The sequence below is a fragment of the Crocodylus porosus genome, unplaced genomic scaffold (assembly GCF_001723895.1).
Source record: "Crocodylus porosus isolate Cpor-Errol unplaced genomic scaffold, CroPor_comp1, whole genome shotgun sequence".
Taxonomy (NCBI): Eukaryota; Metazoa; Chordata; order Crocodylia; family Crocodylidae; genus Crocodylus; species Crocodylus porosus.
The window spans coordinates 10,155,331-10,171,486 of record NW_017728948.1 but is presented as its reverse complement, the minus strand read 5'-3'; the positions used below and the strand labels follow the sequence as shown (position 1 = coordinate 10,171,486).

Below are 16,156 nucleotides of genomic sequence, written 5' to 3'. Positions count from 1 at the left end.
CCCTCCTGGATGTGTGCCAGGAGAATTTTTTCAAAGAGCTTACCCGGGATTGAGGTAAGACTAACTGGCCTGTAATTTCCCGGGTCCTCTTTTTTTCCTTGGTAAGGGATGTGTAAGGGCTAGGGCTAGATCCAAAGCCTACTGACTTCACTCATTTTCAATGGCTTCAACAGGCTTTGAGTTAAGCAGGCCCTATAAGAAAGAGGAAGGAACATTTCCAAACTTGGGGGCCTAAGGTAATTATGGCCACCCTTAGGTGCCTTATCAAGTGACCCGAACCAAAGTCAAACAAAGACAACTGGCATTATTCCACTAACTCTGGGGACTGCTTTTGGCAAAGACATTGTCCCTTTCCTCTAAACTACTTACACATACAAAAAAAGGGACAGAGTACCCATTGTAGGACCACATAACACAGCCTGCTGTTGTAACCTGCTGGCAGGCATGGTTTGCAGGGTCCGTTGTGCCAGATCCACAAAGGTTATAACCCTCTTGTAGTCCATGCCTAGAAAAGCTGTGCTGTTCAGCTCAAGGTAGCATTGCTTGTGCTTCCAGCTCAGCAGGACCGCAGCAAAATCCCATGTGCTCATCAGGATGGCAGTTCCCTAGCTCTGGTTGCAACAGATTCATATGCTCTGTGGCTTAGGCACAGAAAGGGTCCTGTGCCACACACTCACCGATGGATTATGCTGGAAGATAGCAAGCTTTACAAGGGTGGAAGAGTGAAAGTCTCACTGGCCATATTGAGATGAGCATGGCCGTGCAGTATGTGGTGTTGCAAACACTTCTGCGGTGCCACATACCGTACATTTAGATGTTCTTCATGCTGCAAGGGTGCACTGCCCATGTGTGCACTGCTCCGCTTTTCTTTTCCATGGGTTTTTTTGACCCTTGGATATCCAGGAGTCAAAAAAACCCATGGAAAAAAAGTAGAGCAGCGCACACACAGGCAGCGTGCACCACTCAAAAGCTGAGCCAAGCCACCCGGAGTCATACTCTGGCTGCCAGCCAGGCTCCGCATGGTAAAATTGCTGCTGCCTCAGCCCTGGGAAGCCTCCAAGACCCCAGGTAAGGCTCCTGGAACCAGCCCAGTGCCAAACTTGCCACGTGCCAAAGCACACATGGCACAGGCATTCCCCAGGGGCAAGTAGTGGCAGCATAAGGTGTGCTGCTAATACTTGTCCCTGGGGAACCAAATGTCCATGCTCATCTGGACATGCCTGCTGGGTGCATCTACACAAGGCACCTGCTGCACAGTAGACTAATTAGCTGTGCAGTAAACATCTCAGCATCTACACTTGAACCCCTATGAGGCTGGAATAAACTAATTTACTCTGCAGCACGATGGTACTTTAAAATAAAAGTATTATCCTGCTGTGGAGTAAAAAACTCTGCAGCAGCACACATGTAGATGCTGCCTGGCTGGCCAGGGCATGAGGATGCTTCAGTGCAGGGACTGCCTGTCAGCTAGCCCCACACTGAAGCACCCTTGTGCCCCAGCCAGCCCCTCTGCCGCACGTTGTGCCGGGGGAAGCAGCCCTGGGCTGGCGGGCTGATCCCCAGAGCCCCTGCCAGCTGGGATTGCTCTGGCCTGGCTCAACATGTTGCACATGAATAAACTCCAGAGCTTATTGCATCTGGGCACATGATCAAACAGTGCACCCAGGAGCAATAAACTCTGGAGCAATAAGCCCTGGAGTTTATTTCTGCACAGTAATAGCATGTGTAGATGTGCCCACTGTGGTTTATCTTCCTCTCCTATCTCTGCAAGTTTCCACTTCCCTTTCTCTCTCTCTTCCTGCTCCCTCACATACACAGAAAACTTTCCTTATGCTGGTCTCTACCCCCCTCCAGTAGCCAGACTCCTTCATAAGGGCTCAAAACAGCAGCAGACTGCCAGATCAGCTCTCTGTGGACAGTGACAAATCTTCACCAGATACTATCTCACAGTCCAGCTGCCCTGAAGTTACTATTTCCCACCCTTCCTTCCCCTGCCCCCATCCCCCAATTCTGGCAGCAATGGAAAAGGAAATGTCAATCCTCCAAGCAAAACACCCTGTGCACCTGGCATGATTGACCCCCTGCTCAGGAAACGGCCTAGCATTGTGAGCCTCTCTCTCTGACCCTTTTTTCCCCTTATAAACATTTCCGTTTTTCATCCCCACCTCATTACTGCTGCCCTATGCTCACCAGCAAAGAAAGATGTCGGTGAATGTCTCTGCCGTCGTGAAGAGTGCAAATATGATCCAATACATCATCCATTTGACCTGTGAAGAGACAGCACTCACTCAAGTCATGTCATTTTACCCTGGGGATCTCCATAGCTTGCCCTAGTCACAACAGCCAAGGGCACCATTGCTGACATAGCAGGCAAACATCAATGTATTGATTTAACAGCTGGGGAGAACTTCAGAGATTTTGCCAGGGGTCACTCAGCAAATTGTGACCTGTACCTGAGTACACAATTCCAGCTCTGTTATGTCCATATCTAAACGGAGGACCTCCGGGGAACCTCTAGTTCCAGATAGAAAGAAGGTGTATTAATGAGTCGCTCAGTCACACTCCTCCCACCGAGTAGTACCAGCCTGTCCAGAATGGCTGGTGCTGAGTGGTGCTGCGGGAAGCCCTGCATCCGCATCCCCCACACCTCTTTGCTGTGACACTGTCTTCTTCTACTGGGCCACTCATCATCATGCGATTATAAAAATCTCTGGTGGGCCCACATCTTAAATACTGTATGCAGTTCTGGTTCCCACATCTCAAGGATGTAGGAGAACCGGAAAAGGGACTGAGAAGGGCAACCAAAAGGATCAGGCGCATACAACACTTGGCATACTAAGAGAGGCTCAAAAGGCGATGACTTCATTTTGGAAAGAAGGAAGAGGGAGGGATGTGACAGAGGTCTATAAAATCATGAAGGATGTGGACCAAGTGAACAGGGAACTGTTGTTCACCGAGTCCCAGAATACTAAAACTAAGATGCACCCGCTGAAATTAGTAGAACTAACAAGAGAAAGTAGTTTTTTTTAATGCACAGCATAGATAACTTGTGGAAGTATTGCCACAAGAGGCGGTAGAGGCAGATAGCATAGCCAGGTTCAAAAAAGGGACTAGATAAATTCATGGATGATAAATTCATAAATGGATATTAAACACAACAGTTGATGTTTCCTTTGGCATCTCTAAACCAATAAAGGTGGATGCCTGGGAGGATACTGAATAGGGGATAAATCCCTCTAGATATTTCTGATTCAGTGCTCTCCCTGTATAGCATCCACCCTTGCCCCTGTTGGAGACAGGATACTGGGCTGGATGGACCATTGGTCTGACCCAACATGGCACGTCTTATGTTCTTATATAGATTGATGAATCCACTGCAGCTGACATGAACTGAGCTGGATCTTCTAGCTCCAGTGGACTAGTTCTAGAGATTAGGATAGTAATAAATAGGCTCATCTACTTCTGTAAAGAGCAAGCAGTCACTAGAGGGAAACATGCTCTGGGTTACAGATACAAAGCTAAGGTTCTACTGACGCTCATCAAAGATCCCAGGGTACTTTTCACAACAGTATAGATGTTAGTCCTGGAGTCTTGTACAAATCCCTATTAAGGTAATTACATTTGCCTAATACACAGAGACGGGAAAAGATAGCCAAGAAAAGATTAGGGTTATCTGCCTCTTACATGACTCAGGCAAACGAAAGAGGCTTTGGAGGCTGCAGTCTATGTTGCTGTGTTTTAATGAGGGAATTGCTGTGTTTTGGTTTACTCTGGAAGCTGGAAGCTTTTGTGATTGAACAAGAAACTGTGTCCTGAAGCAGAGACTCAAAAGGCGTGTAAGTATGTAACTGGGGAGTGAACTCAACCCCCACCATATCCCTTTGCAGTTGCAACAGTCCTCTTCCTAGGTTCCCACTGAAATGGTGGTGTACTATCACTGCACTGTGGCATTACACCCAGACAGGGTTCCTTTGAGATGGGTAGAGCAATCCCTAAATACCAGAGCTGCCAGGGAATCATGCTTTTATCCCGTGACAAATTCTGATGAAAACAATTTTGAGCTTTTGTTTAAAAATCTGCAAATATAAAAACTTTAGGGGAGTTGGCAACCCCAAGCCAAAATTTTGGTTGGCTGGGCAACATGTTCGCCCAAATCAGCTGAACTGTTTCATTTGTCTGTCCTCCCCAGAATTAATTATTGGAGAAAAACCTTGAAAAAATGTTATTAAAAACTGAGATTCTCTGTGGATCCAACCTAAGGCATGTATTAGTTAAAGGAAAAAAAATCACAGCCTGGCTGACAGTTAAACTGAACGCAGGGTAAGGGTGCACCTCATAGACCAACTAAATCAGAGATGTATATATTTCTATAGGCAATACCTTACTTCATCAGGTGCATCAAATGCACTTCGTCTTATTTAACCTAGAAGGTGCAACTCTACATTGCCTTGTCTGACTACAGACTAACACGACTAACTCTCTCTCTCTCTGCTCATAGTTATACTGAAACAACTTTCAAGTGTAGACTAGGCTTTGGTTAAAGCTCTAGAGCAAGGGTGAAAAACTCATCTGAGCTGCCTGGCTAGATCTGAAGCCCTCCTCATGGACTGGATCCAGACCCCGTGGTGATGCTGGGGTGAGCAGTGGGATAATGCAGCCATCATTCACATCCCCTACTGCCCAAAAACATGCCCAGTATGGCTCCACAGTGGCAAACTGGTGGCAGGCCCACTCCCACTCACCCTGCCCCTCTGGGAGCCACAAAGACTGGATGAAATGGCTTGAGGGATGAAATCCAGCCTGTGGATTCCCCACCCCTGCTCTTGAAATGAAAATAGTATTATTTGCCACTAGTAATGTTATCTGAACTGCCAGAGAAACAATGATTTTTTCTGATATCTTTTATTGAACCAACTGTACAGCTGGGAGAGCTGCTGGACAAGCCAGGAAGGGCACTTTATGCCCTAAAGCAGGGGTTGCCAATGTTTTTCGGCAGAGTGCCAAAAATGCCCGCAACCTTGACTTGTAAGATGTTGGCATGCCAGGGGCAAACGGCGGGGGAGCCACAAGGGGCCTGATCCTTGTGGCAATGCAGTCCTAGCCCATTCCCTGCCATCCTCCCCAAGGCGTGCGTGCCAAGCAAAATGCCTTCACATGCCACACTCTGGCACCCGTGCCTGTGGTTGCCTACCCCTGCCCTAAAGCTTGTCCAACAGCTCTCCCAACTCTACAGTTGATCCAATAAAAGGATCTCAGACAATGCAATAATATGCCTCTCAGATATTGCTTGGACCATCCTGACTACAGCAATGCTCCAACTTACTGAGCTGCCTGCACGTTCAAAGGGAAATCTGTCCCCTCACATTTTGCCGCAAATACTTGGCACGGGAGGCAGGGCCCATCTGGTTTACTTCTCACACTTTAGACAAGTTAATGGCTCCCTTTATCAAGAACAGGCAGAGGAGAGCCTGAAATCTTAACAGCCACTGTGGTCACAGCTCTGACACTGCATGGAGCACAGCAGATACTTATCAGTTATCACAGCCATTAGCTGGATATGACACTGGGTTTTTTTCCTCCCCAGAATGCTGACAGGGTGGAAGAGAAATTTCCAAGGGCTCAGCAGGTCCAGTGTAGGGGGCTTAGATGTAACACAAGATTGTGTCTGTCCTGCCTGTCACAGAGGGGTTAGACATCATGTCCCCACTGCTCTCAGGCAACACAGCAATAAAGCCACTCTAGGGATGTGCCCCCACAGCAACTCTGCATCTGTCATGATTGAGAGCAGCTGTGGGGAGCACCCAGGAGTGGCACATGTAAGCAAGAGAAGGGGCTTGCTAGGAAGTGCCCCTTTCTAAAGGCACCAGAGAGAAAGTGTAAATGCACCCAAGAGGATTGAGGTGCTCCCACACCCCACTATCACTACCAAAAGGCAGCAGCCCCTGCCATGGGACATGACAACCCAGAGAAGTTCTCCGAGGAAGACTGGGCAGCTACATTCAGTCACCCTACACCTATATGAAGAAGCCAGTCCACTATGATAGGTGTCTGTGGACACAGCTCAGGATCCTAAATCACCTATAGGGGAGGTTAGGGAGAGCAGCTGAAAGTTCACAAGCCTGCTGAAGTGGCTTGATTTTATGTATCTCCCCTTAAATTAAACCAGCAAAACCCAAGCACCTTTGAGTTCTGGGTCCTAAGCAGCTTTTGAGACCAACTATCCTATTATTCTGATTACACATCTATCTTTCCTTTTTCTCCAAAAAAGCCATAAAATCATACATGGGGTCAAGCACTGGCAGCATTTAGTGAAGGCAATACAAGTCAGAGTGTTTTTCAATTTTTATGTTAGCCTTCTTAGTGAATTTAACCCCTTGCAGTCCTGTTTTAGATTACTGGACTTTCCTATGGGATTTGGTAATGACAATAATAATTCCAGGACTTTATATGCAGTTGTTCACTATTATTCAGGGAAAAACCTGAAATTTCCATTTTAATTGGAGCCGAAAATGTAGGGGCAACTGATAATCCAAACAATGCACCATATTGGTAGGAGCGGGCAATTATTTCAGGTGGAGGGCCACTTACTGAGTTTTGGCAAGCCACCGAGGGCCACATGACAGGCAGCCAGGGGCAGATAAATATTAATTTTCTAAATTTTTCAGGGGCCCCACAGGCCAGATAGAGTGGCCTGGCAGGCCGCATCCAGCCCGCGAGCCACATTTTGCCCACCTCTGGTATAAGGGAACTATGTAGGAGCTAAAGCAACATTTCAAATGGCACATCAAGTCAATGGCAAAACTAGGAGCAGAAACCAAGTCTCCTGAGTTCAGTATTGTAACCAGGCTGTCAGGTCACCTTGCCCGTAAGCTAGGTTTCCATCAGCCCAAGTTCACCACAGTACAGGCAAGTAGAATGAGCAGCAACCATAAACAATACATACCCCAGAAACAATCCCCATTACTTACATATTCCTTAATATCCTTTGATTTTACAGCCTTGTAGGAATAATACGCAGGGTAAAGAGTGCCGAATATGAGCCTGAAACAAAACAGAAATGGAGTGAATTGATTTTCTGTCACAGGGCAGTATTTTTTCCTTCTGTTCACTGTATTTTTTGAAGCTGCAGAAAGCATCAGGATTTGATTTGGGACCAGTGTTACAGCGCAGGATTCATGCTGCATCATTGACTATAATGCCATTGGCATAAATAGGAGGCACAATGAGACTTAAATTCCTTTCCCCTTTTAGAGCAAATTCAGTGGCTGCAACTCCTGCGGCTGTTACATTGAACAGACCCAGCCCAAAGGAACCTGTCAGAGAGGTTCCACCTAAGTGTAAAAATGCAGCAGAACAAACCAACAGGAAAACATACATCTGATTTGAAAATAATCTCCCACGACACAGCAAAGAGGGTATGCCACGTGTTTGAGGAAACCCTTTCTCTCAAATACCCACGCCCTGCTCCAAAATGTTGGCAGGTGAGAAGACAAAATGGATCTGACTGCATTAAGAGCTGGACCCTGGACCGAGAGCTGTGTAGGAGGAGCCCTGCACCCTTCTGTTGAATCCACTGGGTGCAGGTATCTGACCACATAAATCTGACTGCAAGACTACATATAGCTGAAAAATCCCAACCTCTCAGGTTTGCTTTTTGGTACGGGAGAGACCCTCAGGTTCAAAAGTCACATCACAGTAAAGTAAAAGAATCTGTAACTTACACATAAATCCTTTCAGACTAAAAGCAAATTAATTTTTATACAAACTCCTTCCTGTCCCGCTGTTGTATGTGCAGCTTGTTCCTTTGATCATTTCTTTCAATCTGGGCCACAAAAAAACCCCAGTCAGTTCCACACTTGTTCTCAGTCCATTACACTCTCCGGTGGCACTGACACTGTGATGCTTGCACTAAAACCCCCAAAGGGAAATGCTTATTGGCTTAAAAGTACCTGTTTCCATTGGATTTCTCTTTCATTTCAGGTAAACATTTCCTGTGGTCTTAGGGATGGAAAATCTCATTGTTTCAATACCCAAATGGCCTGCCATTGTCTTTTCCATTTTGCTAATTGTTTGACAGCCAAGAGCCTCATAATTATATTTATATCCATTACATGCATGAGATATTAAAAATGTACACTCCCATATGCAATGCACCATTGCACTTCCTAAAGCTGCTCTCAAGAAGGCATTTAGAAGAGAATGGGGTGATACTGCGTCTTGATTTGCAAAGCAGTGACCAAGGACAATTTGCTTGCTATTCATCATGCTTACTGTAGCATAACTTAGCAAAACCCAAAGCACAAAGCAGACTTCAAAGACTTAGCCACAGACTCAGTATTTTGCTGAGGTTTTTTGCTGGCTTCTGCTGGAAATAGTGAACATAGGCATTATTTCACTCATCAGGGATGTCAGCATGCAGGGATTAGGCATTATATTCAGAGAGAAGATTCTGGGAAACCACGCTCATTGTTCTCCCTTGAAATATCTTCACACACACAGGGATGCTGTTTCAGGCAGGGGAGGCACGCAGACAATGGTCTGGTATCTACCCTGCCTTCTGACTGGATCCTGCTGTCACTGCAGTTCACAGCAAAACTTCCACTGAGAGTCGTGCTAGAAAGTCTGGTCCTACGTCAAGAATCAATGCTAAAAAAAGCAGAGTTCTGCCCAGGCTTGAAAAAACAACCCTGGGAGTGAATCATATGTTTGGCCTTATTTATGAAAGTGCCACATCTCTGTCCCATTCTACTTTCCTCCCCCCAGGCTGGCTGCTATCTCATGCTCTTGGTTTCCCGCTAATAAATTCCAGCAGCTGATGATTTAGATTTTCTTCCTCACTTTATGCTAATAACAGAAACCAAGGAAGTTGTCTATAGGGTCAAGTGAGTTTACAGGATCACTGGAACACAGCTCTATGCATAAGTGTATACAGTACACATGTACGCTTACTGGCACATTTATGGCAAACACTTGGAAAGTCTCCTGTAAGGGGAAGAAATCCCTCACTACTTTTTTATATGCAGGCCCAGGGATGCCTACTGGGCTGCTGTGCCCTATCAGTATGGATTATGTAATGCTTTTTTAGTTTTTCCCTGGCAGTGCAGGATGTGTGAGAGCATGGCTACGTTGCTGCTGTAGACCAGACACTGGGTGAGAAGATCTGAGTTCTCTCCCTGCGTTCCCAACTTGCTGTGGGGCCCTGAGTAAATGCCTGGCCCTCTCTCAGGCTCAGTCTCTCAACAGCGAAATGGAAATAAGGGATATTTACCTGTTTTTTTGTAAACCCCTCTGAGTTCGGTGGGTATGAGCTATTGTACAAGCCTGACTCAAAGTTTAGGTAGGTCACTGTTTTCACTGGGCTTTGTTTCAGGCACCTTAGGTATGAAACATTTAATTTATATGCACTCATTTTTCTATCTTTCCTCCTCAAATCCTTCCTCCACAGCTGCTAACAGCACCCCCATGTTCCCCACTTTCCAAACTTCTTGCATGACTAAAATTGTCTTTGATTCTGCCTCTCGCCCATCCAGGCAGTTACCGAATTGTCCCTTGCGGGCATTGTAGAATCATAGAAAAGCAGGGCTGGATCCTGCTCATGGCAGGATTCTCCTTTTCTAAACCATCCTAATAAAGCATTTGCCCAACAAACCTGTTCTTAAAAACTTTGCAAATGACCCTCACACGCAACCAGGCACAATGGCAGGAACATCAAAAACACCTACCTTACCACAGGTAAAGCAGGGAGATGAGGGCACTGCCAATATCCTGCCACTGCAAGGACAGGAAGGATTTTATTAACCTCATTCCTTTCTCTCTGTTTCTCTGCCTAAACCAACGTACAGGCCAGTCACCATTCACCTGCCTGGATTGCTTCTAATCTCTCTATCTTGCTGTCCAGCCAGCATGCAGCAGCTAAATCCTCTTTCTTCCCTGCTGCTTCAACCACAGGGCTCAACCCTTGACAGCCAAATCAAGTTTAAGAGTCTCATCTGTGCTTCCAAGTGTCAGAAAATGCTGCTCTTAGACTTCCATCCTGGACTCTTATTATATCTCATAATTGCTGGAACTGACTAGGAGCCCTCAATCTCAGGCCTCCAACAGTCTGGAACTGACGACATCCTGCCAATTTCAAGACCACTATTAGAGCAGAGGTGGGCAATTATTTCAGCTGGCAGCCCACTTAACAGGTTTTGGTGAGCTGTTGAGGGGTGCACACATAAAATCTTTTTAAAAATATCATTTTAACAAATTATAGATAAACTAAAAATAATCAAACATCTACTATAATATATTTTAGCTTTGTTCTGAGTCCTGTTTTTTGAGTAATGTATATAGAGGCGGTTGCATAATAGTTTAAAATAAAGTCTTATTCTTGTATATCATGTGGGAGGGTGGGATGCATGTGGGGGGTGAGGCATGGGTGTGTGTACGTGTGTGTGGGGGGGTATGTGTGGGGGATGGAAGGTGTGCATGTGTCGGGGGCTGCCCGTGGGCTATGTCCCACGAGCTGGTCAGGAGTGAGGAGAAAGGGGCAGGGGGCATGTGCAGCAGAGCTTGTTCAGGTGGTGCAATGCACGTACAGGTACAATCCATCCTCTCCCCCCCGCATCTGACCGACAGATACACCCATGGTGCTCTGCATGGAGCTGTGCCTCGCCCGCTCCCACCAAAGGCAAACTACGCTGCACTCTGCTGTGCTGCACTTCCACCTGTACCTGGCCCATGCGTGCCAACACCACGGTCCTGGCCCTAGCCAGCATGCACAATGCTGCTGTTGCAGCTGCCCAGGTACCACCTCCAGCATCACCTTCTCCTTCTGTCCCTGCAGTGCCACTCTGGGCAGCAAGTAGCTCAGGGAAGGACAGTGGCCATGGTGGTGCGAGCCAGGCTCCGTGTGCCCAATCAGGCATGATGAGTAGCTACCTGCACACAGCCAAGTGGAAGGTGGCCAGAAGCTGGAGCCTTGAGCAGTGGGGCAGAAGCCACCCAGCTGCAGCTTCCCCCCCGAGCACATGCTGCCCAGCACCTGTCCCCCTAGCTGCTGCTGCTTCCCCATACTACCTGCTGCCCGGAGGAGCACAGCAGAGGCAGGAGGAGATGCACAAGGAGCCACTGGAGGTAGGGGAAGCCGAGCACTACCCTGACGGCTGCAGCAGCAGAACTGTGTGTATTGGCTGGGGCCGTGGCTAGGGTGGTGCCTTGACACGCACAGGGTGGGCATAGGCAGGAGCAGGGGGGGCTCGGCTCCATGCAGAACACTACGGGAGCAGCCACAGGCTGGATACAATCAATTGGCACACCAGATCTGGCCGGTGGGCCATATTTTGCCCACTGTATTGTTGTATAGAGGCACCAGGGTAAGTGCATAGCCTTTCTTCCAGTCCCCAGACTAAGCACTTAAATGGACTACTTGCTCCAAATCAGTTAAGACTATATGAGGGAAAGGCCCATGTGTCACTGTGGACAGCTCAGTAGAGCTGCCTGCTCCAGACAGCCCCGTGTGGGCTGTGAGCACCTGCAGCGGGGAGCGCCGACCATAGGGCAGGCGAGGGGACACTTTTCCCCACGCTCAGCACCAGCTTCTTCCCTGCTGGCAAGCAGGAGGTTGTAGCTATGCGCTGCCCCCACCCTGTACCCCAGGGCTGGGGGGCACTGGGTGTGAATGGGCGGGGAGTCAGCGGGAGCACAAGGCCCACACCAGTGTCCCAGGGCCAGTGCCGGCAGGGCCCAGAGCAGGGTGGTAGGAGCATGAGGTCCCCTCCCTGCTGGTGCAGCCCAGCCTGGCTTCACAGACCCTTGCCAGCCTGTGCCCTGCTTTGGGCCCCACCAGTGCTGGCCCTGGGACATTGATCCCAAGACACTGGGACGCTGGTCCCAAGATGGCGACCAGGGGGCAGGGCACCTGTCAAGGGGTGGGGCATCTGTCAAGGGGCAGGTCTACCCATGCGGCCCTCCACAGCCTGCCAAAACTGGGTAAGAGGCCCTCCGCTGAAAATAATTGCCCGCCTCTGCCTCACCAGCATATTTCTGGGTTTGGAGTGTGCAGGCAGGAGAGAGCAAGGGGGTGTGCTTGGGGGTGTGCAAGGGGGGAGCCATCTCAGTGAAGGAAGGCTGGTGCCAGGAAGTGGACATGCCTGTAAGGCAGGGAACTGGGCACTCCCACCTGCTTTCTCATAACAACAGAACCAGAATACATTTAAGACCAATACACAGACCTAGTTGTCTATACAACAAATTGTGTACCTGCAGAACCCACTGCCACAAGATAGGATTGAGATCAGGACCTTACTAGGATTCACCATATATTATAACCAGTCACATTAGGTAGGGCTTTTATTATTCAAGCCAACACCTAAGCAAGAAGGGAAAGGAAGAAATTTCCCACGCAAAAAGGTTGCTCCAGTACAACATTTCCTGCACCTTCCTCTGAAGCAGCCAATACTGCTCACTCTCAGACACTGGACACTGGACTAAGCAGACCACAGGTCTGATCTGATGCAGTATGTGCTTGTAACAGGGAGAGAGAGGGGGAAGGAAAAGGTCCTGCTTGCCCTCTCCCCCTTACCAGAGCAGGGGCCAGAGCCCATATCACTTGCTGCCAACACCCTAGGCATGCTGCACACTGTGGTGCCCAGACAGCCACACATGCCAAGCCATCAGGGAGCAGAGGGGAAGCCCCATGGCTCCCAGAGAGGGATGGTAGAGGTGGAGGAGCTCCCAATACTATTCCCAGGGCTTAGCACCAGGCTATGTGGGGCAAGGGATCTGCAGACAGTGTTTGGGGGTGCTCATGTGGTATACCCCATTAGCACCTACAGCGCATGAGCCGGAACTACGTGAAATTTTGTGGGCCTGAGGCAAGCAGGGGTGATCCCATTCATGTACATGCTACCATTTCCATCAAGTCATGGTGGGTAAGTTGGAAGGTCAAATCAAACCCATTGTCCAAGATAGCTGGCAAGCTGACCAGGCCTTAGCAGGGGCCTGCTACAGTGCTATATTGCTAATACACCACACTTCAGGGGTCAGCACCTGACTTGGGATTAGAAATCAGGCTGTCCTTTTGCCAAGTCATGACCTCTAAGCACTAGACTCGCTGTCACCTTGAGCCTACAGTGACATCCCCATAGGTAGCTGGCACCCACTGAAGTCAATGTAAAGACTCCCACTGAGTTCAGTGGGTGCTGGGTAGGGGACTCAGAAATACCTTCCAGTGACTCCAATGCGGTTATTCTTGTGAGTAATTTGACTTGTGTGCATTTGTTGGATCCTTTCTGGTGCTTTAAATACAGGGCTGGAAGCTGTTCACACCACAAACCATGGGAGCTTTGCTCTTCTGATTGCTGCCTAGAGCTATTTGGGTGACTGGGAGCCTCCTTTCCACATAAATAATGGATGACTCCCTTCACATCAGCCGAGAGCAGCCAGGACTCAAAACTTCTGCACTAGTGGAGGGGAATTCACTTGGGAATCACTGAAATATTTTGATCTTCCCAACACATTTGCTGGGCAGCATGTGCGCCTTACCGCCACTAGCAGCAGCTGAACTGTCTCAGTGCCAGCATTCCTTGCAGAGGCGGCCAACAAGGCTTCCAGTAGGTTTGCAATCATTATTATTAATACTAATTAACATTCATGGAGTGTCAGAGATTTGCATAGAGCTTTACAGAGAGCCTGTATATATATAAGGCAGCCCCTAACCCAAGGAGCTGATAGTCTACTAATCTTACAGTCTAAATCCGACAGGCATGGAACGTGTAGACAAGCAGCAGAAGGGGTGGAAGAGGGTTAAAGTACAGACAAATGATGGCAGATCATGCTCTCATATTTTAAGACTTCAGGGAAAGCAGGGGAAGAGGCAGCAGCAGAGACTCAGGGGCTCCAACCAGGTGTTCCCTGGTGGATCATGCGGACAGATTCTTTGTGGCCACTTTGTACCAAGGCACTGATCATGAATTGGGCTGTCAGGACTGCCAGTGAACACAGCCCTGGCAGTCCTCCCCAGTGATCAACACAGTTGACTGGGCACAATGAGCCCTGCCCCACTGAGCCCCTACACATAGACCCTTGGAAAACTCTGGCTGGAAGCAACTGCAGGAGGTCACATCTAGTCCACAGCCCTCCTCAAGACAGGATCATCGCTGCCTAAAACCAGCCCAGTCAGGTCCCAGAGAAAGTTCAGTGACCTCCCTGAAACACCATCCCTTCTAGAGCTCCCCTGCTCCCTCTGGGGCTGGGCAGTACCCTGCCACCCGCAGAGCTGGGATGTACCCTGAAGGCACTGCCGGCACTTCAGATGGCACACATTAACATTGACACAGCAGTCAGCCACTTAAAATACCTGCCCAATCTCTCTGCTTTGACAGCGCATCCCTTCCACCCTTATCGAAGGGTCACCAGCTTTGACTACAGAACATGCATATCCCAGCACTGCAGAGATCAGAGCAGAAAGCAACCCCTCCTCCCCCCCGCCCAGCTTTTGGCAGAGCAGGCTGCTTTCAAAAGGACTTTCTGCCGTGCTTCATCCAAGGAGGCTTTGTCCATAATGAGTGACCCCATTAGAACAAGGAGAGCTCCCTTCTTCAGGGCCAGTGTAAGCCAGGAGCTGAGAACGCCTGACTGCGCCTTCAGATTTCACTGCAGAGCAGGCAGACTTCAGCTCTCCTGACAAGGGAAACAGCTGGAACCCAGTGGGAGACCCGGCAGCTCTGACCCCCTCCCTACACCCCAGCACACAGAATATGCCTTGTTCAAGCTGACGCCATGTTTTTCACGGGTGTGGGCACGGACCCCAGACCAAGAGGAAACCATCGATCACATGAACGTGTGAAGAGACATGATGGGGGCACAAGGGAAAGGGGTCTTAGTGGTCCTGCCATGTTCTCCCCAGGTCTGTTTCCAGGGTCTGGAAGCTAGAGCTGTGCAAGTGTGTGTGTGCATGTGTGTGTGTGTGCATGTGTGTGCAAGTGTGTGTGTGTGCGCATCAGGGAGGTGGTCGGGGCAGAGACAATTTCCTTTACTGTAATGGAGGCAAAAAAGTCAATCTGTTTGACAAAGCAACATCCCAGCTTCCCCACAGCTAGCTCCTCTTTAATACAATCCCCATTCTGTAACAGGCGGACACAAGGTCAGGCCACTCACCGCAGCTCATGGGCAGAGGGGAAACTAATCTCCAGGATCTGGTGACAGACATTTTACTCTGACTCAGCTCTTACTACACATTCTGAATGCTGATTTATGGACTGAACACGCGGTACCTTTTGCCTCGGATACAGTGGCCAACGTGTGACCAAGGTATGCCCTGGAGGCTGGATCTGGCCTGCAGAGCCATGTCATCCACAGCCTGCAGGGCTCCCCAGGGAGTTAGAAATTTGGTGGCTGGATGAGAGGTGGCAGAATCAATTAATGTCTAAATGTCTGTCCCCATGAAGAACCCAGCAAGCTAGATCCAGAGTGCAGAGCGGTGATACCCAGCCTGTGGAGCTACCTGTGGGCTCATAATCTGGCAGTGGAGAGAGTGGTGGCTGCCGCGATTCGGGGAGCTTTTGAAATTAGTACTGCTCCTGCTATCTCACAGCTCCATGCTCTGGATCTAACCCACAAATTGGACCTGTGCAATTCATCCAGCCCATGGATGAGGTAGTTTGACACCCTTGTATCATCATGGACCCAGGCAGCTGTTCCTGAGGGCCCAGAGAATGACATCTTCTGAGAACCCAGCAACAGTAGATGACAACTTTCTCACTAGGAAGGTGGTTGAGCACTGCAACAGGCCACCCAGAGAGGATGTGGACTCTCCATCCGTGGACTTCTTTAAGAACAGGTTAGACAAACACTTGGCTTGGATGGTTTCATCATGGATGACCTGAACTTGAGCTGGGCCGTTGTTGACCTCCTGAAGCCCCTTCCATCCCCACCTTTCCATAACTCTATGTGGTTATGAGGAGAAAGAAGTGTATGTAACAATCTCTCCCTCTCCGGATCTTTTGTAATAAATCCATAGGCAAGGATTTTTTGGAAGGGTACTTGATGCCCAAATGTTTGGAAAGAGAGGTGGGGGCATGGCACTCTATATTAAGGAGGAATACACATCCTCGTTAATTAGCAAGGAGTCAGGGGAGGGGCACTCTGAAGTGCTTTGGGTTAGAGTACAAGG

The 16,156-nt window shown here is 48.8% G+C and overlaps 1 protein-coding gene across 3 annotated transcripts in view; it reads right to left on the bottom strand.

Moving 5' to 3' along the window:
• Positions 1 to 16,156, bottom strand: part of REEP1 (receptor accessory protein 1) — a 95,200-nt gene that overhangs the window by 48,173 nt on the left and 30,871 nt on the right. For all 3 annotated transcript variants that reach the window (XM_019552995.1, XM_019552993.1, XM_019552994.1), the window contains exons 2-3: positions 6,969 to 7,041; positions 2,191 to 2,267 (exon numbers count right to left, since the gene is read on the bottom strand). In XM_019552995.1, the coding sequence (XP_019408540.1) occupies positions 2,191 to 2,267; positions 6,969 to 7,041 (150 nt within the window). The remainder of the gene's footprint in view (positions 1 to 2,190; positions 2,268 to 6,968; positions 7,042 to 16,156) is intronic.